Raw genomic sequence first — 16,657 nt, forward strand, 5'->3', positions numbered from 1 at the left:
TTAAAATAGTACTCAATACATCAATTGTAGAGTGATTTAGAAATACCACTGTTAAAATAGTGTTCAATACCTCAATTGTAGAGTGATATAGAAATACCACTGTTAAAATAGTGTTCAATACCTCAATTGTAGAGTGATATAGAAATACCACTGTTAAAATAGTGCTCAATACATCAATTGTAGAGTGATATAGAAATACCACTGTTAAAATAGTGTTCAATACATCAATTGTAGAGTGATATAGAAATACCACTGTTAAAATAGTGTTCAATACATCAATTGTAGAGTGATATAGAAATACCACTGTTAAAATAGTGCTCAATACATCAATTGTAGAGTGATATAGAAATACCACTGTTAAAATAGTGCTCAATACATCAATTGTAGAGTGATATAGAAATACCACTGTTAAAATAGTGCTCAATACCTCAATTGTAGAGTGATATAGAAATACCACTGTTAAAATAGTACTCAATACATCAATTGTAGAGCGATATAGAAATACCACTGTTAAAATAGTGCTCAATACATCAATTGTAGAGTGATATAGAAAAACCACTGTTAAAATAGTACTCAATACAACAATTGTATAGCAATATAGAAATATCACTGTTAAAATAGTGCTCAATACATCAATTGTAGAGTGATATAGAAATATCACTGTTAAATTAGTACTCAATATATCAATTGTAGAGAGATATAGAAATACCACTGTTAAAATAGTACTCAATATATCAATTGTAGAGAGATATAGAAATACCACTGTTAAAATAGTGCTTAATACATCAATTGTAGAGAGATATAGAAATACCACTGTTAAAATAGTGCTTAATACATCAATTGTAGAGCGATATAGAAATATTAAACAGAACTTGAATCATGTTGCTTCTCTGAGTTTCACGGTGGATTGTATAATTTATGTAAATTGTATGTATCCTTTATGGTACATAATGATACAATACAATATCTTATCATATCCTATAACTACACTGTATGAATGGGTCGAATTAGATTAATGCATGATTAAAGAGATTGTAAAGAGGTTTTCTAAACCTTTTATGTGTATCGAGACACTGAATGCGTCGATTTCCATTTCAAGTTTAGTCATAGGTCTGTGTTTCTTTAACTAAAACTAGGTGGTTTATATTGTTTTATGACTTTCGCAAAGGTTGCTTTTAAGTATATCGCCTAACCTGAGAAGCTGACTATTGCCGTCTGATAATTTAAACCATCGCCAACCGCTGTTAGTTTTTAATTTGCTTAAACCGAACGGCAAGTCGGATGTTTATGCTAAAAAAGTAATCTAAAGATGAAGTCTGTCCTGTCGCCAATAAAATATTTAGACAATCGTATCCTGTAACTTTAAATTTCAATAACAAATTACTATTTATATTAGAAATCTATGCGATCATTAAAGCAATTGGATATGGCCCATGTAAATATTTTTTTTAAATAAAGGGAGATAACAAATGATCTCAAAACAAATCAAACAATTAGAAATCTATGCATATTAATAATAACTTTATTTGGCAAACCATTTAGCAGTCATTTAAAGGCTGGCGCACACTTACCGATTATTTGACGCCGGTAATATGGGTGTCGAAAAATCGGCCAGTGTGGGTTGGTCCACGACAGTCCTATGAAAAAATCAGGAATGATCGGGAGATAACTGACAGGTTTGGCATGGCACGTGCTGCTGTGACACAGTTAAAGAATACAATGTGCTTCTGAATGACATGGTTTACGGTAGCTCAACAGATAGCCAATGGAGACACCCCAGTGGCGATAAAAAAAATAGGCAAGTGTGCGCCGACTATATGTCCCGATAATTTGACGCCGTCGAAAAATCTCACACCGTTAGGACAGCGTCTAAAAGTTGACATGTGTGCGCCTGTCTTAAGCACTTAGATGGTTCTTCTGTAAAGATTTTTGTAAATAAAGGGAGATAACAACTAATCGAATAGCAAACCAAACAATGTCATTATAACTTATGTGAAGAGACAAAGGTGTTGTTTAGATACATGCATTACCTGCCAACAGAGCCTTATTCCATTTCATTCGTTTCGCTTTTTATTAGCTTTAATTTCTATGGAGCCATCAAAGTAAAAGCTAATAAAATAGAACGAAAGTTTGTTCCAATTTGAATTAGACTGTCCGCAACAAAATAATATTAGAACGGTCATAGGGTACATGATTTTGTTAGGCTCTGTCCTATAATGGGTACACGAGATGGAAGTTTCGTACAAGATCACATAATGTGGTAACGATTATGACAAATCAAAAGCAAAATTCATGAAAACGATAGAACTTTAATCGTATTAAAGATATAAATAAATACATACATATACAAATAATCATTTAAATAACTAAGTTAGCACCTTAATTTTGGCACTGTTTGAGATACCCTCGCTTGAAGAACAATAGTATCACAGAATAATTACCGTCACATTCTGGCCTTGCCTTTCATCCTGCAACACCGAATCTCACGACCATACAAAATCAATACGAACTATGCAAGGCAATATCAATCTATATGCCTCAAATTTAATTGAAATTACAGTTTTTTTTAACCTATTCCATGAGATGTGAACTTACAATTAACTGATTTCTACAATTAACAATTAAATGTAGTTTGTTCTTTTATTTGTTCATTTCAAAGTAAGCCAGTTGATTAAACCGCAGACAAAAAGTAAAAAGACGGAAATGGAATATTTAGAACTGTCATTTCACGGATTGTATAAATTAACTAATGCCTATCTTTTTTAAATTTAAATACAAAAGGCCAAAAGGAAGTATTTCATGGCACACGTCCAGGTAATTCATAACTTCACACGAAAAAGATAAACAGAACTGCGTGACATAATCAACAATTACAAAAGGCGTTACTCAAGTCTATTTTAATTATAAGATATCAAATTCAAATCGGCTGTATTTATTTGGCATCCATACCCGACTGTCGTGTTTCAAATGTTGATATTGGGAAGGTTCATTGAGTCTAAACATACCTCAAAAATTCGTATTTAACATTTCGATCATGTGCAAGTCCTCTACACTCAATTTGATTACCAACACATATACTCCCTTCGTTATTCGCAGGCGTACGACAAACACATTTACACACTATAGCACAATACTGCATTACACCACTAATACACCGACAACTCCGCATTCGTTAGATCCACATAACATTCGGCACCAGTTAATTTCGGAGCGTTCAAATTACAGTTACATTCATGATGTGTTGCGGCGATACGATCATAATGGTTACCGTTCGTATGACATAACGTGATGTAACACGGATGGTATTTCATCTCTCCGTTGTAGGCAAAACGTGGTGAAAACAGCAACCAACTGTACGATTCTCCGGTATGGTTAGGAGACAGCACGTAAATGTCTCTTTGAAGTAGCGTTGCGGCGCCGTAAATTTCCATCGTCGTACTCCATGTCGACAGAAGTCGCATATCTTTGATGTGTTCCTTCATCGATGAATCGTCATCTAGAAATTGTTCGAATTTTTTAGGATATTTTTCTATGACGTCCATCACAGCCTGGCGAACCTCCGCGTGGAATTCTTCCAATCCGTATACCTCCTTACTGAGGGCCCGGAAAAAACAATTCCCATCTCCCTGAATATAATCAATCTGTCGTCCATCGGACTCTAATTTAGATTTGAGGTAGGCATATACAGGGTATCCCGGAGTCGATTCGATGTGTTGGACTGGAATTTGCTTCTATACTAACGCTTTCGTAGACGCAGTCTGAGATGTAGAATGTTGACGTGCAGCGCCGGATTGTGAAATCGGACGACTGGCGGAAGGTTGAACGTTTCTAGTTAAGGAATCGTTTGTCTGTAGCACTGTAAGTGGAAGTCTATCAGAGACTGGACGCGATCTTTCCGTATGACTGTCCACACGACCTTGATTTGTAATCCGTTTAGGAGGGCTTCTTCCGACTGGCTGTAAATTTCTCAGTCCATTGTTGTTATCATTAGGTCCGATATACTTCGGTTCATCACAGTCACTATCATCAGACACATCAATGTACCTCGGACAGGGGGACGGTCGCCTTTGAATTTCACAAAATTCTCGCCGGGGTTCCCTTATCACTTGTATTGGAATGATTCGAGCACGTGAGTCATCAAAACCACCGTTCCGTCCTCTAGCAGACGAACTTTCTTCATTCAGCCTTCGAAATCCAAAATCCCCTCCGACTTCTCGATGGAAGTGATCTAACACTCTACGTTGCGTGTCCGCTATATGGTCCATTCCGGGCCGAGGAACTCGTGAGAAAGCCGGGTGGCGTCCACGGCGTATAGGTGAAGTTGCCCATGGTTCATGATTAAAATGTTCTACAAATGGCGAATCAAACACTAAACTACTATTCAATCGCATGTTGAACTCGTCGTCGTTGAAAAATCTTGTGTATTTACGACTGTTTCTTCGATCGAGTAAAGTAAAATTGTGCATGGCTCACCTCACTGACTGCCTTTTATATGAATCCACACACTCACCGAATAAACGAACCACTTATCGCCAAGCTGTACATAATCAAGTTGTTTAGCTATTAGTCATCTAGAATAACCCAGCAATAACAGGTCAACTGAGTTGTTTTCACGCCAAGAATAGTTCAACAACACTGCGCTATTCGGGAATCCTCGAGAAAAATTCTCTTCTCAATCGTTGTAAACAAGTGATCACGTGATACTATTATGACGTCATGTTACTATTTACGTCGCTTAGGAGTTTTCTCTCGTGTAGCTGACTATACTTGGATATGTAGTCTCGATTGTCACACAAACGAAGCATGAATACGCCAGTAGACTCGTACAAAATGAATAAGACAACAGATATTCTGATCATCATTCCAAATAATATGGAGAAATAGACTAAAACTCGGTAATTCGTCTGTCTCACACGGAGATGAATCATATGATCTATAAAGGATCGTGATTGAACCTTAACCCACAGTGCGAAATATGAATCGACATATCAATGATAATGAATCAAAATAGCTTAATCAATGCTTATAAATATAATATGATCAAAAATCAAATGCTTAAGAATATGTCACCCTACAAAACAATTCGTTATATATCACAATATCCAAATTAAAAGTTTTTGAAGTTTTTGAATATCTAACCCTTCCAAAGAATTCGTTTCGTATGGCTTTATAATAAAATAAAAGCTGCATACGACTTATTCTATGGATCATGTTAACGGTATAGATGCCAAGTCAATTCAAAATTTTACACCAAACCTTACGATAGGATAGCGAAATCGCTCAAATTATTAGGCATTTGAAACGTCAATGATAAAATGGAATTCTGATATTCGGACGTTTCATTGATTTACGTTACGGCAATATTCTTTTCAAAAGCAGGTCACGAACAATAACTTAAATTTCAAATGACATAAGATAACTTATCGGCCAAAATTTCTCGAAAGTTACGACCTAATTCACTAGATATACAATCTATATAAAAATAGTTTTTCAATTCAGTGAATACAATGGCCAATAGCTAATTAGCATAATGTGACCTAATAATAAGCCTAATGTGCCCCAGGCTTATCAATTGCAGTGTTAAGTTTAAATGTACATAAGGAGGCCTACACGACGAATACCCGCATTCAGTGAGTAAAGCGAATCAGTTTTGAAAACTGATCGAGTCACTCTTGTAAAGTTTCGAAATTTGGGTGTCTCCCAGCGTGACAAAATATAATTTGAACTTTTAAAAGGGGAACAATACGCGTTAGGTTGTTTCGTAATATTTACGCAAGAGATAATACGTACGCCATTTGATACGTTGTCAACCTTTTTATTATTAAAGTTAATTCTAATTTTTATACACACGATAAAGCTCAAAGATGAAAAAAATTAGGGGTGAAACACCATTTAATTTTTTATTTTCATTGCCCTTGTGTTACTCATTCAATCCCTAACGAATGACATAAATATATATTTTTAACGAGAACTTTCTTATTTGAAAGTTTGGTGTTACAAACTGTTTGCTACAAACTGGAATACACAGGTTTTGCGAACATACTTGCGAAACGTAATTCGTTCTATTAGGTTTTTAAAGACGTGATCGCCGAGCATTACGAACGAATGAAGGTTTTACCAGAGATCAGTCAAAATAAATTGTAATAAATCATAAAGCTTTAAGAAAAGAATTCTTAGAAGACATAGCACTGGCTTTCTATACATAAATATTGAATTCTATTCTTTTGCATTTTATAATCAATTAAAGTATGAATAGATCGAATAAAACTCGACCCTGGATTAAACCTTGGCATTATTACGAAGATATTTATGACAATAGACCAAAATGCAGAACCCAAATATAGATTTTATTTTTACAATTCAAAGTCATACCTAGTGGGACTATACCTAGTGGGACTATACCTAGTGGGTCAAGGCGAAATTCAGGTAACTAAAAACTGAATTAATGTTAATAATTACATAACAGGTTTGGTTGGTATACTCCAGTACTATCACCTTATATGGTTGTCGTTTCTTGACTAATATCTAATGCCTGTTTACATTTTGTAAACACATAACTCATTGAGGCTAATGTCTTTTTTATATTTGAATGTTAAAGGACTTGCTGTAAATCTCAAAATATTTATATCGCTAACAGTTTACTGTTATACATGAAGCCTTGAAATTGTCATCACCATGATAAAAATGGTATGTAACCACCCCTTCTTTGTGAGTTCTTCAACGAGGGCTTTACTGCTTAATGTTCATGAAGATTCCACGTACACGTTGTATTTACCTATCGTTTGCTCAAGATTTCACGAAAACGTACACGTTGTATTTACATAACGTTTGCTCAGTGGAAGCAGTGCTGTAAGAACTGGCTTAATTCCAACAGAAACTATTTACTAGCGGGCAGCTCAAATGAATGAGAAACAAAACTGATTGAGTTGCATATAGGCACACTGCACCATTTTACCAGTCTTCAAAATCCAAATTCTTTCACAGGTGGAAAACATAAAATAACATACCATACTTATCACATACACAAATCAAAAAAAAGTAATATGAAAAATGTTTCTAGTATTGTTTCAAAATTGATAACATCGAGATTTTTATCTTAAAACTGTAAAATTTATATTGGACATTATTTGACTCGAGGATATGTCGATAAAAAGTAATGAATTAGATAATATTTTACGTCCTTGAGTTTATGTCAATCACAGTTGAAATGACTAAATTTGGTTTGAATTTTTATTGCAAACAGGATGACACTTACGAAATAGTTTGAACTTTGTACCAAGAAATGATAAAATAACCGAGCAAATTTATCCTGGTTAATTTATGATGAGGATATACGAATCTTTTGTGGGCCCTTATCACCACTACCACTTTATTTCCATTATCGTGAAATGAAATAGAGCTTTACGCCTTTCTGTTCTTCTCATATAGGGCTAATAAGAACAGGCATCGTCATGCAGTGGTGTATCTTACAGTAGGATTACCCTACTCTTTTTGGATGAATTTTATGCTTGCACAGTCTGCGGCTTCCGGTGTATTGTACCATCAAAACGACTAAACACCGTTTCCTCGTCAGCCCATCCGACCTGCATCAACGAAACCGGATAATATCACTGATGATAATTGCTCGTGATAAGTGCTGATAAGTTTAGTCACTTCCGTCGTTATGGCTCTGTTTATTTCAAGTAATTCAGGCTACGTTGCTTAAAACAAATATGGTCTCAAATGAACCCAGCCTATTTCCAACCCTGTACTTCAGGTTTAACTAGAAATTGTATTAAATACAAAATACATGTTCAGCTATCAAATATGTCGGGTCAACAACATATATTTAATACAGACAGAGATGAGAGGTGAAGAGTGGTATGTACCGAAGGGTAAAAAAAAAACGTCTGAAAATTTCTGAAAATGAACCTTACAAGACACTGGCACTTGCATATTATGTGGTCTTAAAAAAATCTCTTTTAATAGGCTACTCTACTGCTTCTTTTCGTTGTCTGAGAGTCCAGACGTCTTTACTAACCTATATTTTAAATAAGGATTTATAGAACACACACCTCTTGACGTTCAGTATAGTAAATGAGATTCCATTCTACCAGCTAATATTGCAACAATAATGAGTATTAAAAAATTTTATTAAAAAAATTAGAATAAATTTTAAAAAATGAGACAGACGATATCAAATTAATAAGAGGCAAAATTATAATAAGAATATTAAAAAAAATATAAAATTTTAAAAGACTAATAATTAAATAGCATTGACAAATACTGATGTAAAGATTAATGAAAACACGAATAAAATTAAAAAATGGATAGCGGAATAAATTAAAAAATGGATTTTAAAAAATTGGATTTCGTAATCTTGGAAGAGAATGATATATTAATAACAGTTTAAATGTTTCTGTGTGTGAAAGCCTTTTACCTGTCCTCATTATCCAAGTCGACCCAGCTGCTAAATGGATAAGGATGATCTGGAAAGATCAAGAGGTTTGGCCAAGGACCATCTTGAGGACAGAAGCCTCGTGCATCACGTTAAGCTGTCCTGTAAGGCAAGCAAACTGAAGGTTCACTTAGCTTCCAAATGTTTTCCGTATGGTCACACATGATAATGGTACGCTGCAGAAGCTTATTTGGCACCTGCTGGACTGAAGTGATTTTTTTGGTTAAATCTTAAAGAGGCCCTCACACCATAGCGACTATCAATTGAAATATGGTTGCGAATAAGAATAACGAAATTCTCATGCATACGAACTCTTGAGTTGTGTTGAGTACTCATGGTAACTTTCATTATTCGCAACCAAACGTAACTGGTAATCGCTTGGATATGAGGGCACCTTTAGGACTTGAAGCACAAACGCCAGAACGTCTTCCTAGTGAGTCATTGGATCATTCATATATACTTGTTCGTGGTCTTCATTGTTGGATTTGAATTGTTTTTGGATTTCTTCATTCCTTTGCATAGTCTCCCCACCAACGTACATCTCATCTGATGTTCCATCTACAAGAGAAATACGTCAACTCGAATTACGACGTCTAACACTTTTACTTTTTGTTAAATAGGAATGTGGAAATAAAACTATGGGTTCGTTATTTGTGGAGTCACGAATTTGGGATGGATACAAGAACATATTTCCCTTTACAAACCCAAGATTTTTTTGCAACATCTTCAAAAAGTGTTACCATAGCTGTACAAAGGGTGATTGTTCATATCTTGCCCCTCAAACCTTTAATTTTGGTTTGGGGTACTACAGTAGTATTTTCAATTGAATTTTTCATCCTGATAGAACTACTGCAGCATTGGAGTAGACGCTTTGCTATATAAAAAAAATAGGGACGATATCTCAGCTTACCTCTCAGACCATTAGTATCTTGGTTTCCACCTTGGTTGTCTGCATCAGCACTCACATATAGCTCATTTGGAATTATTTCTAAAAAGATCAAAAAACCTTGAAGTTGTCACTAACTAAAAACAATACCAAAGCAATTCTTTTAGTTGCTCCAGACCAGTGTTCCGATATTCAGTCACCATATTGAAATTCAAGCTATAATTACAATGTACAAACTAATATATTGCTTTCGCTTGTTTGCGCTTGTAAGCTCTTGTTTGCGTTTGTGAGCTCTTCTTTGCGCTTGTGAGCTCTTCTTTGCGCCCGTGAGCTCTTGTTTATTGGATAGTTTGGCCATAATTAATCAGATTTTCATTTTATTTGCATTAAATTCAATGCAATTATTTTCATCTCAGCCGAAAGCAAAATATGGATGATATAATACCCGTTTATTTTGTTTAAATTGTTTGAAATACGTACCCATATTTTTGTCATGTGAATCCTGTGTCGGTTCTGATGGAACATACAGGTCATTTGGGATTATTTCTGAAGATATAAGATTATTTAGTCAACACTTAATAGCGTGGTGGTACCTCTAATTGGAGAAAATATAATCATCTGGTATTCCTCATTAATTCTGTTTTGTTTTTTTTTTTTGCGTTAGAATTTAATGTTGTTTAAGGTTACAGCCTACTTACCCATCTCATTGTCCTGTGGGTCTGAAGCATGGTACAGATCAAATTTTGGTATTATGGCTGAAAAAAAACAACAACAATGTATAGTTTCCATGGCATGGGAAAGCTCGTTTTCATTTTTTATTTTAATTATCAACAGCGTATTTCAAACCATAAACTATAGGTCGTGATTTATAAAGACGATAGATAACTCTCGGTGTGTCAAAACGTTTCATAACAGCAGATAACTGAACGGAGGGCTGATGACTAAAAGCAAGACTTCTCTTTGGAGGAGTTCACTAATATATAACTTTTACTCTCAATTTTGACATTATTTGGACTAGATTTTAATTAACCGAATTGTATTGCTTGTACGGATTTTTATTAGTTCTTCAAAAACTAAATGCAGGTTCTGGCTTTCAACTAACAAAACGTTTGGTTGGTTTTGTACGTTACTTTAATATAGTATGAGAGATATTAAAACCGTCTTACTCATCTGGAGGTTGCTGTCGTTTTGATCCGAAGAATGATACAGTTCATTTGGTATGATTTCTGAAAAAGACGTAACTATGATTTACTCATATCCTTAAAGTCCAATTAGGAAATTTAAAACTAGCTCTCCTGGCCCCGGGGTCACGAGAAATTTCTCAGCTAAGTTTTACTCAAATTCATAATGCCCTTCGCACCAAGAAAAGGTAAAATTTGTAGATTAATGTGAACTTGACATCGCGAAGATTACTCACCGACGTCTCGATCGTCATACGTTGGATTCGAACACCTGTAAAATGAAGATACTTGGACGGAGATGAAATTCTGATAAAACTATTTATAAAAAGGTAGATTGATATACACGCATTGAATGTGATAAGTTTCTTTAAAATCGTGTTCTTGATGAAGGCCTAGAGTAGGCATTTATGTGTTTAATGCAGTCAGGCCTAGGAGTAGCCATTCAGAATACGAGTTTCAAATAAGGCTTTAGCAAAACATAAGGGAGACAACTACACTTTAAGCTTATGTTGGCCATAAGCCTAACAAGTTAAAAGGTACCTCGGTATTTAATCTATACTTTCAATGTACCGATGTCGAATCAAGTTTTAAAGACAATTTACATTACCTGTGGACCAAATCATCTGAAAGAAAATTTTTAAAGATTTTTAGAAAACATTTTTTCTTTTTTTTTTTTTCAGCCATCCTTGTTGATCTACTTCTTTGATTATTAACAGATTTTTGAGGGTTCAAAGAAAAGTTGTAACCAATGTCCTGCTTTTTTGCAAAAGCACCACTTTGCCTGCACGTATATTAACCCCTCTACATAGATTAATTTCATTTATTGATGGAGCATTGCTACGAGCCCTAATCGGCTTTACTTTTGACTTTTGAATTTAAGGTACATTTCAGAAAAGCATAAGCTCTTCAGAAATTCGACTCTTACCAATTGTATCCATACTTTTCGTGGAGGATCTTCGATGAACGACTACTACACAAATCGCAATAATGACGATGACTATGAGCACTATAAGTGCGGCAACGGATCCGATTATAATTGGAAGACTTTTCTTTTGTTCTTCTGTGTCAATTATTCCCGGAAAAGGTTCTGAAACAAAAGACAAAAGATTATGACGTTAAGTTAACTCTTCTGTTGAACAAGCTACATCTAACCAAACCCTAGTGAAATTATGACGACTCTTCTAGACTATGCGATGTCAATCAGCAGCTGGGTTGGACGATTCGGTATCTTTTCAGAAGTGGTTATTAAGCTAATGACGTAAATGGCAAAGAACTGTGTCATCATTATCTTGTCTAAAATAAACAAAACAGATTTCCTGCGGGGAAAACGACACAGCAGAAATAAGCCGCTGACGGTGAGATTTCAGTGACTCGTGACGTATGGTTGAGCTGAAATTTTGAAAGAGTCGGTATGTGAAGGTCCTACTATGCTGCGACAAAAATATTTCAGATTTTTATTAAAATTTTTGAAATTTATGTGGGCAAGATATGATCTGCAGGATATGTTGAATGAACATGTACTAACGATCCGAAACGCAAAACAAAACACGAAATCCAAAACAACATTTTGGCGAAACATTGATAGAAGCTTATGAACTTTTCACATGAGGAAGTATATCAATCATAAGTGAGTTTCCTTATGAAAGTGATATCCTGAAGAGTAAGAAATACTACAACTAATAATTGTCTTACCTTTTACAGTGAATAATATCTTGTAGCCTAAAGAAACATCACATAATTCATGCAGATTACACACGTTGAAATAATACTGTCCTTCGTTCGTAACATTTTGGATCGAATATTGAACCACACTAACTGATGCATTTACAGTAGTTCCATACCATTCTATCTCCCTGTACTCCACTTGGACAACGTCCATAACACTTAATTTGTCCTGTGTGTCGCCGGGTTCTATAAGCGTAACGGATTGGACGTCCTCGGTCAGAAATTCTGACGTCATATTAACATTATCTCCAGTGTTCATTTCGATTTCCTGTATCGTGTTCTCAATGGCCATTGGTGTCACTGAAATAAATAAAACACACTTGGCAAAAGTTAGTTTGTTAGAGCAAGAAGCATGCTTATAACTTGGTTTTTTGTTAAAATATTTAATCAGCTTATATAACGATGTTTTCAATGAATGGCCTTTAAAAAAAAAATAAGCATGAGTCAAAGCCTTCGTTTAATTGAGGTTTGAGGTACCAATTTACAGAGTATATTTTGAAAAATGTATACCATTGTCAGAATGAAGACACGTGATTTTTGCCCCCATAAAACAAGGATAATTTGACCGTACAATATTACCATACGTCAGTTCGACACTAAAAGATAAAGTCAGAACGACCTTTTTCTTTACAAAGCTGACCTATATATCATGCTCTGATTTGTTAAAATCACGTCATTTGAACCTGGCGGTTATACAAAACAATTTAGATTACTATGGACACGAATAAAATATGAAATTGTTATCAGGTTGGGTTACACTCTAAGCAGTAAACATACCTGGTAATTTGACCGCATGTTCAGCAGAGGAATTCAATTTGCCATCTTGAGGTATACCATTGCTTAATAAGCAAACATATTTTCCATTATCAAGGGCAGTAACTCCGTCCAATATTAAAACTGAAGAACCACGTGTTTTGTTGCCCTTTAAAACTCTAACTTGTTGACCATTGACAAAGTGATGCCAACCATAAAATGTAAAATTATCGGGATATCCGTCACCTACACAGGTTAAGTTGATGGTAGAATTTGATTCAGAATGGATTGATACTGTTGGGCGATCTGAAATAATTACATTCGACTTAAATGACTGTAGTCCAATACATTTACTTCCTCAGGTGATTTTACTGAATCAGCAATAACAAATTCATAAAACAAACAAAATTCCTTAAATTCTCACAAAACATTATCCGAAAAAATAACCGAACCCAACCCTAAACCTGAACCCGACTAATTACGTCTTATCTAGTAGTGGCGATTATCTAGAATATCGCGATACGTTAATGTTGATTCTATGAGAAAGGAACATTAAGATTTTGTATTCTAAAACAATGATATCGATATCTGATATTGAACTTTATCAGCTGGTAGAGAAAATATTGAGATGACAATACAGATAGCTGAAATTGAGTTTATCAGCTGGTAAAGTAAATATTGAGATGACAATACAGATATCTGAAATTGAACTTTATCAGCAGGTAAAATAAATATTGAGATGACAATACAGATATCTGAAATTGAACTTTATCAGCTGGTAAAGTAAATATTTAGATGACAATACAGATAGCTGAAATTGAGCTCTATCAGCTGGTAAAGTAAATATTGAGATGACAATACAGATATCTGAAATTGAACTTTATCAGCTGGTAAAGTAAATATTTAGATGACAATACAGATATCTGAAATTGAACTTTATCAGCTGATAAAGTAAATATTTAGATGACAATACAGATATCTGAAATTGAACTTTATCAGCTGGTAGAGAAAATATTTAGATGACAATACAGATATCTGAAATTGAACTTTATCAGCAGGTAAAATAAATATTTAGATGACAATACAGGTATCTGATATTGAACTTTATCAGCTGATAAAGTAAATATTGAGATGACAATACAGATATCTGAAATTGAACTTTATCAGCTGATAAAGTAAATATTGAGATGACAATACAGATATCTGATATTGAACTTTATCAGCTGATAAAGTAAATATTGAGATGACAATACAGATATCTGAAATTGAACTTTATCAGCTGGTAGAGAAAATATTTAGATGACAATACAGATATCTGATATTGAACTTTATCAGCTGGTAGAGAAAAATTCTGTGTCCCAGTAAGTTCCAGACATGATGATGAACACAATAAATTAACTGGCACGTATGCAGAAATGAGGAAGTGGAAGGAAAAATATTCTGAAATATTAAAGAACAGATATAAAAGAAAGAATGATTTCGATTAAGGAATGACTCGATGAGGAACACTCAATGCAGAACATAAGAGGCTACTACACTTACACTGAACATTGATGTCTATTTGAGCCTCGCTCATACAGTCTTTTTTCCTTATTTGGCAACTGTACATGCCAGTGTCGCCTCTTGAAGCTATTTTATCAAGCGTCTGTACTCTAGGCTTCATATCAGAACCATTATTATAATAAATAGTCCAAGAGTAATTAAGATCTTTATTACCAGCATCATCATCATCACCATCAGCAATGGCATGACAAGTAAGACGTAAGTCGCCTCCTTCAACTACGTTACTAACATTTCCTGATATCGAAGCATTGAAGTAACAGGGATTTAAATCTGAAATAGGAAGACTTTTTGCAGCTATAATTCAATTCTTACAGTTATGAATTGTATATAATGTTTGTAATTGTTCTTTGGGGGAAGGTTCTTTCGTGGTGAATTTGGCTGATTTGTTTGGTCAGGCCTGAATTGATCTGGTTGTATCTCATGATTTTTACCATTGTGGTCGTGGCGGATGTCGCGCGCGATACCGACCATAGAGGAGTCCCTTACCACACAAATTTTACTCTCGATTTTGCCACACTTTGGATGAGATGTTATGCTAACATTCATGGTCTATGTCATTAAAATGTTCAACCAATCAAAGGTTCATTTTAAGGACAGATTTCGTAACGGCAGGTGAGGAATTCTATTAATTGTTGAAAGTATTTGAATTTGCTAAAATATCATTTTTAGATATTTGTGAAAAATTGAAGTGAAGCGAAGAAATACTTAATTTGGTTACCTTTAACTTTGAGAGTGAATTCGTTAGACGTGTCTCCTCTGCTTTCACATTTCCAAACTGTATTGTTATAGCTATCATCTACCTTTTTAATGAACAAAGTTCGTGTTGTCCAGGAACACCTTTTCCCGAAATCACCTTCGCCTTCATTTATTAATTTCAAATTGCACCAAGGGTTTCTTTTAACCACAGCAAACTTTGTTCCATTACGATAGAATGTAGCATCGCTTATACCCCTCAAACCACCTTGAGAGCATTTAAACCTCTGTCTTAATCCATAATTAACAGTTGGTATACCACTCAACCTTATCCCATCTAATCATGAAAGAACATAATCTGTTGTCAAAAACACTGCTCAGGGCAACAATCGGTATTTTCGGGGGTTGAGTTGTGCATTGAATGATATATAAATAGTCTTCAGAAGTACTAGAACTGCACGAAAATTACATTACGGATGGTGAACGTGCCCCTTTAATTTCCAGATAAGTGACATACTAAAAAAACTAAGGCGTGTCATTTACTTTCTCACATTCTATGAAGTCATCTCTAATAACTACGCAGTTTATTACGGTTTAAACAATACACTGAGTAGGACATTGATAAAAAAGTGGATCTCTATAGTCGAATATATGTCGAAAGTCGTTATATTTTCTACTTATCCTATATGTAACTACTAAACTATGCAATTATTTGTACAAGTACTATAATGCACCTAACAAGTACGATAATCGATTCTGTAGAAAATAGAATTGTGCCCGCTGCGTGAGCGGACCCATACTTCGTGCGTTCACTACTAACATTATCTACTGTATCGATAATCCCGCACCGTACACTGTCTATTTGTGGTTAAAAATAGGCAGCACAATGTACCGACACTTTATCAACACAATTCGCTTCTGTAATACAGAATAAAGACCCACCGCCACGAGCGTATACCTCTTCATCTTAAGATTGAAAATACTCACGGTAGGGTATCAGGGTATTCGTCAAATATAAAAAGACACAATATACTAAGATGTTAATTGTGTCCGCCATTATATATAATATGGTCCTTATTACAATTGAATAATAGTTGAATTATGTTAGTTTAACATCCTGGTTTGTATTTCTTCCTCTTTTCTCTTGTTCAAACAAATTTAAAAGGCGAAATCCCAGATATAGGCAACATCCGAGATAAAAGTGACATCACTAATATTCATATTTATCCCATGCAAAGGTCAAAAATATTCTTAGACAACGCATGAAATACCGCAATATTTTACAAAACAAAGCTGCTTAAAAGATAGAAATTATAATTCTTAAAGGGATTTTAAAGTTGTTTTCTAAAACAGACATCTGTAGTTCCGGCAATTCCACTAAGACTACTACTTGTTTGACAACGTCGCTAATCGCGAAGG

The 16,657-nt window shown here is 34.7% G+C and overlaps 2 protein-coding genes across 2 annotated transcripts; both read right to left on the minus strand.

Annotated features, from left to right (window-relative positions):
* Positions 1 to 3,146: 3,146 nt before the first annotated feature.
* On the minus strand, positions 3,147 to 4,391 carry LOTGIDRAFT_163820 (hypothetical protein; the record flags this gene model as incomplete). Its single annotated transcript, XM_009060375.1, has 2 exons — positions 3,147 to 3,626; positions 3,738 to 4,391. The coding sequence occupies 2 exons, from the start codon at positions 4,389 to 4,391 to the stop codon at positions 3,147 to 3,149; spliced, it is 1,134 nt and encodes a 377-aa protein (XP_009058623.1).
* A 3,724-nt stretch (positions 4,392 to 8,115) lies between these two features.
* Positions 8,116 to 16,305, minus strand: LOTGIDRAFT_233624 (hypothetical protein). The gene is made up of 13 exons (XM_009060376.1): positions 16,226 to 16,305; positions 15,264 to 15,575; positions 14,525 to 14,815; positions 13,007 to 13,288; positions 12,197 to 12,529; positions 11,430 to 11,591; positions 11,112 to 11,127; positions 10,741 to 10,775; positions 10,490 to 10,549; positions 10,022 to 10,078; positions 9,804 to 9,869; positions 9,348 to 9,425; positions 8,116 to 8,995 (listed from the first exon to the last, which is right to left on the minus strand). Exons 1-13 carry the CDS (start codon positions 16,293 to 16,295, stop codon positions 8,868 to 8,870), a joined length of 1,890 nt encoding a protein of 629 aa, XP_009058624.1. The 5' UTR covers positions 16,296 to 16,305; the 3' UTR covers positions 8,116 to 8,867.
* Between the last annotated feature and the right edge of the window lie 352 nt (positions 16,306 to 16,657).

The sequence above is a fragment of the Lottia gigantea genome, assembly GCF_000327385.1.
Source record: "Lottia gigantea unplaced genomic scaffold LOTGIsca_42, whole genome shotgun sequence".
NCBI lineage: Eukaryota > Metazoa > Mollusca > Gastropoda > Lottiidae > Lottia > Lottia gigantea.